The sequence below is a fragment of the Otolemur garnettii genome, unplaced genomic scaffold (assembly GCF_000181295.1).
Source record: "Otolemur garnettii isolate 467f Iridium unplaced genomic scaffold, OtoGar3 scaffold00017, whole genome shotgun sequence".
Classification (NCBI taxonomy): Eukaryota; Metazoa; Chordata; class Mammalia; order Primates; family Galagidae; genus Otolemur; species Otolemur garnettii.
The window spans coordinates 14,240,334-14,250,215 of record NW_003852412.1 but is presented as its reverse complement, the minus strand read 5'-3'; the positions used below and the strand labels follow the sequence as shown (position 1 = coordinate 14,250,215).

Below are 9,882 nucleotides of genomic sequence, written 5' to 3'. Positions count from 1 at the left end.
TAAGCAGTTGGATAATACAAGCCCGCAGATCAGGGGAGAGAGGTTAGGGTTACAGTTGAAGATTTAACTTTGAGCTATAAACATAAATTAACTGTAAAAATGTCCTTCATAGACTAATAACATAACTGAATAGACTAGTAAAGACACAGCCGGTCTCCTCCCACATTCACCATTTAGTGTGTTTACCTTTTTATATGTAATTCATGCTGTGTCCATTGTTATCTGGCTCTTAGGGCTCCCCTCCCCCTTTTAAAAATCTCATTTTCCCTCATTTCTTTTGTGTGCCTTTTATGTTAGAATAATTCTGAGGTCATTGGAATGCCTGGCTTGGTTTCAGGAATATGATGGTCATTATCCTTTGGCCTTTCCTCCCTGTTTTCTTTGTCTTTGGCTGCAGTAACTTTTTTATGTCATTAAAACATTTTAGCGGGGTTGCTTGAACACGTTCCAGTTTTGTGAAGACATTAAGCAAATTGTGAAGGAAGGTTTGGGAGAATGTGGTTACAAAGAGCAATTTAATCACAAGGCGGGGACAGTGATTCTTCCAGCCCATTCTCCCTGTTGCTTTTCTCTTCATTTAGCATTTATGAACTCTCTTTTCTTTGCCCTGAACAATTTTTGTAGATTTAAACTACTTACTTCTCCCCTCCCTTTATTAATATTAATGTAAACTAGAAAGCACTTGAATCCTTTGCTTTAGTTTCTTTATTATGCATCCCATTAGTTTTTTCCTGAATGATTTTATTTCCCACCTTTTAAAAATTTTTTGTTATTTATGTATTATTTTTATTATTTATTTATTTATTTTTTGAGACAGAGTCTTACTCTGTTGCCCAGACTACAATGCTATGGTGTCACAGCTCACAGCAACCTCCAACTCCTGGGTTCAAGTGATCCTCCTGCCTCAGCCTCAGCCTCCCAAGCAGCTGGGACTACAGGCACTCGCCATAACACCTAGCTAACTTTTAGTAGAGATGGGGTCTCACTCTTGCTCAGGCTGGTCTCAAACTCCTGAGCTCTGTGGATCCTCCTGCCTCTGCCTCTCAGAGTGATGGGATTACAGGCATGAGCCACCATGTCTGGCTTTGTTTTTATTTTTTAATTGACATATCGTAATTGTACATGTTTGATGTTTTAGTACAGTTTGATGTTTTAGTACATGTATGTTGTGTAGTGTTCATATCAGGGTAGTTAGCAGATTCATTACCTCGTGCACTTATCATTTCTTGGTGGTGGGAACACTGAAAAGCCTCTCTTCTAGCTACTATGCCTTTTACAACACCTGCTATTAACCATCACCAACCTCCTGAACAGTAGACCACCAGAACGCATTCCTCCTAATTGTTTAACTTGTTTTTTAAATTTTAAAATTTCCCTTGCTATTTCCTGATACTCTTTTGGAGAAGTAGCACTGTCACAAGTCCTCCTTTTCAGTATAGAGAAAGAAAGTTGCTGAGGTCAGTCAGTCTGGTCCTGGGTGACGTTCATTTGCTTCTTGCCTACAGAGAAGACAGGCACCAGCAAGAGACTGTGGCACTCCTGGGCTCTGCACTTCTAGATAACACTTGAAGAGATCCCCAGTGATGAGCTCCTTAATGCTGCCCCAAACTGTCCCAAGGTAGTTCACATTCAGGAAGGAGAAGCTAGAATAAAGTCTGTAGGTATTGTAAAGGAAAATAAAAGACCCCAGGACTGCCAGAGCTCATTATGCTGAAGGGAGGTGAAGCCTGGTGACCGAGTCAGACAGCTGAGACTTCCTAAGCTTGCTGTATGGCAGGGGTGAGGGGCCTCAGGCATCCCTGGGTGACTACTCTCAGAAATATCTCCTATGTAGGTTCTTTGCTGGTCTCTAAACCTTTCAAGATGTATACCTTCCCATAAACAAGAACATATCAACCGTATCTTTAGGTCTGCAGCCTAAGCCTGACTCCTTGTTTAGGAACTTAAGTTGGTTAAATTTCATAGGACAGTATCGACTACAAGCTTATCTTCCCAAGTGCAGGACAAAGACAGGATGCGATCTATCCATCTATTGTTCCTCTCCTCTGCCTGTGCTGAGGCATCTACATAGTCTGCTCTTCCTTTACTCCTTTCTGGGATGTTTACCTTATCTCATGTAAAACACAGGTTTACTAGGCACTAATTAAAATCGAAGGAATGCTTACCACCCACCCCTTTTTGCCTGCATGCCTTCTCCTCTTAAAAGAAATGTATAAACACCAGGCCTCCTGGGATCTTTCTTGGAGCACAGGTCACAGAATATTTTATGACTAATGTGATCCTGGGTGCAACCTCAAACTCTGGCTCATGAACCTCAACTGATTGAGACTCTTGCCTCAGTCTCTCATTTGAGTTGACAGTATTCATTTTAATAAATACATTTGAGTCAGAAAATGGAATTCTCTCCCATGTTTAGAGAAAATTCTAAGCTTGGACCAAGAAGTTTGCATATTTATCAGCCAGACCCTTCTAACTTTGTTGGAGCATAATCATTGCTAAAACGAGGTATCTTCTGGGCCGCTGGGTGCTAATGGCCTGGGGCCTGATAGCCATAGTCACTACCCAAGGGATGGTAAGTGTTGTCGGCAAATGGTGGGCTTCATTGACGTGTCTTCTCTCCCCTCCCTCTTACCCACTTGTTGGAGAAACAGGACTGCAGGCACAGCCAGTAACAAGCTGTGGTACGCCTCTCTGGCCCTGGCGACCCTCATCATGTATTCCATTGCTGCTGCAGGCTTGATTTCGATGGCAATTTTTTATACACAAAAAGTCGGCTGCCTGGAAAACAAAATTCTCCTGGGAATCAATGGAGGCCTGTGTCTGCTTATCTCAATAGTAGCCATCTCACCTTCAGTCCTAGAGCGTAAGCATGTTTTTTCCCATTCTTTCTTATTTAAGTTTTTTGTAAGTTATCTTTGGGCAAACCAAGTAGATATTTTGGAAGCTAGAGTCATTTTTAAATTCACTGTGGATGGGTCTGTAGTCTGAAGGGTGGACTCCAGACCCTTCAAAGTCCCTGCTTGGGCTGGATGTGATCGCCAAGCACTCTTCAAAGACTGGAACTTATGAAGGCAGAGAGTAGGTAGACAGTAAGTGCCTTTATTACATGATGTTCCACATAGAGCCTTTAAATATGAAATGCCCTCAGACTTTACAAGCTTGTGTAAAACTTGAAGGAGAGGGCTCCAAGGAGTTCTTCCAGGGATCATCTTCATTCAAGGCTGTGGATACCTCAGTGTAGGAATCAGGAAGCAGGGAATCTGGTCCTGGCTCAGAGAACAATGGGCACCATGATTCAGCCTTCTTCAGACCCAGGTTCTTCCTTAGTGAAGTCAACAGCAGCACAAGAGCCAGGCCTTGCTCTGGGTTCTTTCAAAACCAAAAGGAAGGTGGTGAGATACGAAAGTGCTTTAGAGAACATAGGTGTGAGCAGTGTATCAGCTTCCCTTGACGTCTCATGGCCCTATGCTGTCCTGGGATTACAGAGAGAGATGTCACTGGTCTGTGATGAAAGTGCACATGACATTCAGGTTTCTAGGTAGGAAAAGGAAAATATAAGCTAATAAATTTATGGCCCCCTCGAATTCTTTCTTTATTTCTTTTTTTGCTGGGGCTGGGTTTGAACTTGCCACCTCCAGCCATATGAGGCTGGCGCCCTTCCCGTTTGAGCCACAGGCGCCACCCCCCCTTGAATTCTTTCTAAAATAGTGGCTTTAATTTGTAACTAATGGCAAATGATTTACAAATTTTTCTGCACTAAAAATTTCAAGTCTGTTACAGAAATTGAGAGTATTACTTTCCCAGTCCCTTTAATTGATCAGTTAAGAACTCCTAAAGCAGACTGTTGGGTTTTAGATTAAAATCTTTGGATTAAATCCAGTCTTTTGAAATACGCATAATATTTTTAAATATTTGATTTAATGCCATTGGTTGCTAAGGTAAGTCTTATTCTCATGCCAAAGAGTAACATTAAAAGGGTCTATTCCTATACCTTTACTGGTAATTATAATTTAATAATGATAATTCTAAAAGCAAATTTTGATCAGAAGGATAACGGAGTAAAACTAAATCCTTTCATGTCTATAGGTGGTTGAAAATGTCACCAAAAAGACAGAGAGAGAGAAATCCTCTATCATATCCTGGTCTCTCTGAATGAGTTTAATTTAAATATTATAACTTAAAAGCTCTTCTCTCAATGAATGCTGAGCCCATGACCTTCCTCATAGCCTGGACCAACTCTTTTTTTTTTTTTTTTTGAGATGGAGTGTCACTTTGTCATCCTTGGTAGAATGCCATGGCATCACAGCTCACAGCAACCTCAAACTCTTGAACTCAAGATTTTCTTGTCCCATCCTCCCAAGTAGCTGGAATTACAGGCACCTGCCACAACACCTGGCTAGTTTTAGAGATGGGGGTCTCGCTCTGGCTCAGGCTAGTCTTGAACCTGTGAGCTTAGGCAATCCACCCGTCTCAGCCTCCCAAGTGCTAGGATTACAGGCGTGAGCTACCACGCCTGTCCCCTGGACCGCCTCTTGTATTTACTCAGTGTTCCCAAAGGTTTTTGTGTACACTGATAGATACAATATTTTTGCCCTCTCATGGACTGTCTGATGACCTTGTAGAATCCAGAAAACAAGCTCTATGAATTCTAGCTTACCATTTAACCCACTAAGCTATGTGGTCTTATAAACCACGATGGTAAATTTTTTCCTGATCTTGTGATTTAAGAACTAATGTTATGAACATTAAGAACACTAGCTGGTATGTTTAAGTGCAGCTATAGATTTGATACGGTGTTGGCATAGAACTTGGCATAATCTGGCATCTCTGAGAATAGTGGTTAGTCTCAGGGTATGATGTCCCCCCTTAGTATCTTCATAGTGTTATCTGAGGAACCCAGATGTGCCTTTTTTCATTCCTGTAATCATGGACATTTGAGGACTATTATGGGAGGAGGTACCTATTTTCTGACGCATGTATTTTCTTACTGTTCAAATTTAAAATCTGCCTTTAATCTGTCTCCTCCTGTTTTCCAGGACAGCCACACTCGGGGCTCCTGCAGTCAGGGCTCATAAGCTGTTACGTCACCTACCTCACTTTCTCGGCTCTGACCAGCAAACCTGTAGACTTAGGTAAGCCAGCCTCATGAGGGTGGTGTGAATTATTTTAATGTGTGGAGGATTGGGCTGTTGTTTAAGTATTGGAGATGTAATAATAGTAGAGAGCTAATCTAGACTTTTTCCTGATATTCTTGAGCTATGAAAATGAAAATTCCTTCTTTGGAATCTTCTGCTATGGGAAAGATGCGAGCAAAGATTGGCTGTTGAGTTTGCTTTTTAAGCCCAATCTGCATTTTGCTGTTCTGTGATTTCAGGGACATTTTTGTTTGTGCTTATTGTTATTACTACTTGTTTTGGTTGTTAATTCCCTTCTCTTCCCGTGGTCATCTCTTTCTGACTGTAATAAAGTAGCAGGAAAAGAACGTGGGAGAGTAGGAAGAAGGCGACAGGATCTGAGCTCAGATCCCCCACTTACTGCCTGTGTGGCCTTGAATTGCTCATCTTAAATGACCCTTACTTACAGAGACAACAGAACATAATGATTAGAGCATGAGCTTGGAAGTCAGACAGTCTGTGTTTATTATAGCCTAATCCTGCAACTTAAGTAACTTACACAAAGCTACTTACCTTCTCCTTTTATCACTTTTGTGATATGTACATGATATACACACATACACCTGAGTGGACATGAACGTGTGTATGTTTGGAGCTTGAATAAATCAAATTAAATCAGTTTAGTCTCATAAGAAAAATGAAGCCTTTTTCCCTCTTTTACATTTGGAAAACTAATGCAATGATGATTTTGAAGGCTTTGGTATATAATTGTGTTACTTACGGTCTTGTTCTTACACCTATTAATAGTGGAAGGTGATATAATTGGATTTCTTATATTAGTAGTAAATATAGTTTATCCTAGATTTAATTTTCTTTTTTAAAATGTCCTATCTTGACTCTGTAAATTTATTTAAATTAGTCTTTAAGATTTTCTTTTATGATTGTTTATATATGAACTTCTGGCTTTAACTCAGAGATTTTTGTTAACGGTATTAGTTAAAAACACAAAAATAGTTTAATTTCAGGTGGTCCTACTTTAAATTTCATTTAAAAAACAATTTTTCACTAGCCTAAGAATAAAAATCACTCAAATCGTAGCAGTAGCAGGGAAGTTTATAGCATTAAATACCTATAGTAGTAAAAGTAGAAAGATCACAGATCAACAACCTCACATCACATCTCAAGGAACTAGATAAAACAAGAACTATCAAACCCAAAGCTAGCAGAAGTACAGAAATGATAAAGACCAGAGCAGAACTATATGAAATATTGACTTAAAAAAACAACAACAAAGGAATACAGAAGTGGAAAGTTGGTTCTGGTTCTTTGAAAAGATTAAAAGTTGGCTCGGCGCCTATAGCTCAACCGGCTAAGGCGCCAGCCATGTACACCTAAGGTGGCGGGTTCGAATCCCCAGCCCGGACCCGCCAAACAGCAATGACGGCTGCAACCAAAAAACAGCCGGGCGTTGTGGCGGGCGCCTGTGGTCCCAGCTACTTGGGAGGCGGAGGCAGGAGACTCGCTTGAGCCCAGGAGTTGGAGGTTGCTGTGAGCTGTAATGCCATGGCACTCTACCCAGGGGGATAGCTTGAGGCTCTGTCTCAAAAAAAAAAAAAAAAGAAAAGATTAAAAGTTGATGAACTGCTTCCTAGACTAACCAAGAAGGGAGAAGATGCAAATAAACAAAATCAGAATGAAAAAGAAGACATCACAGCTGATACCACAGAAATACAAAAGACTGTCAGATGGGTGGTACCTGTGGCTCAAGGAGTGGGTAGGACACCAGCCCCCCCCATACCAGGAGTGGCAGGTTCAAACCCTGACCTGGCCAAAAACAGCCAAAAAAAAAAAAAAAAAGGCAAATGAAGATAGTCAGAGACTGCTCTAAACGTCTGTACACTCACAAACTGAAAGCCTAGAGGAAATGGATAAATTTCTGTAAGCATGCAACCTCCAAGATTGAAGAAGGAAGAAACAGAAATCCCAAATAGACCAATAACAAGTAACAAGATTGAATCTATAATAAAAAATCTCCCAGATCCCCAGAAATGCCCCAGACCAGACAGAGTCACAGTAGAATTCCATCAAGTGTTCGGAAAAGTACTAATATCAATCCTCCTGAAACTGTTCCAAAAATCAAGGAGGAGAGAATTCTCCCTAACTCAGTCTATGAGGCCAGTATCTCCTTGATACCCAAACCAGACAAAGACACAGCAGAAAAAGAAAATTGTTGACCAATATCCCTGATGAACATAGATACAAAAATCCCCAACAAAATACTAGCTAACCAACAGCACATCAGAAAGATAATATACTGTCTTTTGATCAATACTGTGATCAAGTGGGTGTTATTCCAGAGTGCAAGGATGGTTGAACATATATGCAAAACAATAAATATGATGCAGGTGGCGCCTGTGGCTCAGTGGGCAGAGCACTGGCCCCATATACTGAGGGTGGTGGGTTCAAACCTGGCCCCAGCCAAACTGCAATAAAAAAAAAGCTGGGTGTTGTGGTGGGTGCCTGTGGTCCCAGCTACTCGGGAGGCTAAGGCAAGAGAATCACCTAAGCCCAGGAGTTGGAGGTTGCTGTGAGCTGTGTGATGCCACGGCACTCTACTGAGGGAGATAAAAGGAGACTCTGTCTCTACCAAAAAATAAATAAATAAATAAATTAAATAAATACGATGCATCACATAAATAGAATGAAAAATGAGAATCATGTTATCATCTCAAAATTGCAGAAATAGCATCTGATAAAATCCAGCATTCTCAGGTGGCTAAGGCACCAGCCACATACACCTAAGGTGGCGGGTTCGAATCCAGCCCGGGCCTGCCAAACAACAATGATGGCTGCAAACCCCCCCCCCCCCAAAATAGCCAGGCATTGTGGCAGATGCCTGTGGTCCCAGCTACTTGGGAGGCGGAGGCAGGAGACTCGCTTGAGCCCAGGAGTTGGAGGTTGCTGTGAGCTGTAATACTATGGCACTCTACCCATGGGGACAACTTGAGGCTCTGTCTCAAAAAAAAAAAAAAAATCCAGCATTCTTTCATGATACATGTAAAAATCTTCAACAGACTAGTTATAAAAGGAATATACCTTAAAGTAATAAAGGCCATACATGACAAACTCATAGTCAACATTGCACTGAATAGGAAAAAGTTGAAAGCATTCCTTCTAAAAATGAACACGAGAAGGATGTCTGCTTTTACTAATTTTGTTGAAGATAGATTGCTCCTAGCCAGAGCAATCGGGCAAGAGAAAGAAATAAAGGAGGAAATTTAATTAGCTCTGTTCACTGACAGTGTGATCTTCCATCTAGAAAGGCCCCCAAACCCAAAAAGTCCACTAGAAAACTCTTAAGACTTGGTAAATGAATTCAGTAAAGTGTCAGGATACAAAATCAGTGTACAAAAATCGGTAGCATTTTTATGTTTCAATAACAGTCAAACGGAGAACCAAATCAAGAAACCAATCCCATTTATAATAACTGCAAAAAATAATAAAATACTTAGGAACATATTTAACCAAAGAGGTGAAAGACGTATACAAGGAAAACTAAAACACTGATGAAAGAAATTGTAGATGATGATACAAATAAATGGAAAAACATACATGCTCTTGGATTGAAAGAATTAGTATTGTTAAAATGACCATACTGCACAAAGCGATCTAGAGAGTCAGTGCAATCTTTTTTTTTAAGAGACAGAGTCTAACTTTATCGCCCTCGGTAGAGTGCTGTGGCATCACAGCTCACAGCAACCTCCAACTCCTGGGCTTAGGTGATTCTCTTGCCTCAGGTGTCCACCACAACACTGGGCTATTTTTTGTTACAGTTTGGCTGTGGCTGGGTTCAAACATGCCATCCTCAGTATATGGGGCCAGCGCCCTACCCACTGAGCCACAGGCACTGCCCACTAATGTCATTTTTTACAGAATAGGGAAAAAAAACTCCTAAAATTCATTTGGAACCAGTGAAGAGCCCGAATAGCCAAAGCAATCCTAAGCAATCACCAAGCTGGAGGTATCAAATTATACTACAAGGTTATAGTAACCAGCATGATGTGGTATAAAAATATACATAGATCAATGGACAGAATGGGGAGACCAGAAATAAAACCACATATTTACAGCTAACTGGTCTTTGACAAAGTCGACAAGAACGTATACTGGGGAAAGGACATTTTCAGTAAATGATGCTGGGAAAATTGGATTGTCATATGCAGAAAAATGAAACTAGCCCCTGTCTCTTAACCATATACAAAAGTCAAGTTAAGATGAATTAAAGACTTACATGCAAGACCCGAATCTATAAAAAATACTAGAAGAAAACCTAGGGAAAACTCTAGACATTGGTTTACAAAATAAATTTGGGACTAAGATCTTAAAAAGCACAGGCAACAACAACAACAACAAAAAAGTAGATCATTGGGACTTAATTAAAAACTAAAAAGCTCCTGCTCAGCAAAAGAAATAATCAACAGAGTGAACAGACATCTTGCAGAATGGGAGAAAACACTTGCAAACTATGCATCTGATGGGGCTGATTTCCAGAATTTACATGAAACTCAAAACAGCTCAACAACAAATCCCTTCCCGAGAATAATTCCATGCAAAGGACATAAACATTTTTCAAAAGAAGACATACAAATGGCCAACGGGCAAATGAAAGAATATTAAACTTCATTAAAAAGACAAAATAATAACATATTGGTGAGGATATGGAGGAATGGGAACTCTGTTTTTTTGTTTTTGTTTTTGTTTTTTTTTT

General features: G+C 40.4%; 1 protein-coding gene across 1 annotated transcript in view; it reads left to right on the top strand.

Moving 5' to 3' along the window:
* Positions 1-9,882, top strand: part of SERINC5 (serine incorporator 5) — a 123,251-nt gene that overhangs the window by 95,132 nt on the left and 18,237 nt on the right. Inside the window, exons 6-7 of the mRNA XM_012802760.2 lie at positions 2,652-2,863; positions 5,037-5,132. Of these exons, the coding sequence (XP_012658214.2) occupies positions 2,652-2,863; positions 5,037-5,132 (308 nt within the window). The remainder of the gene's footprint in view (positions 1-2,651; positions 2,864-5,036; positions 5,133-9,882) is intronic.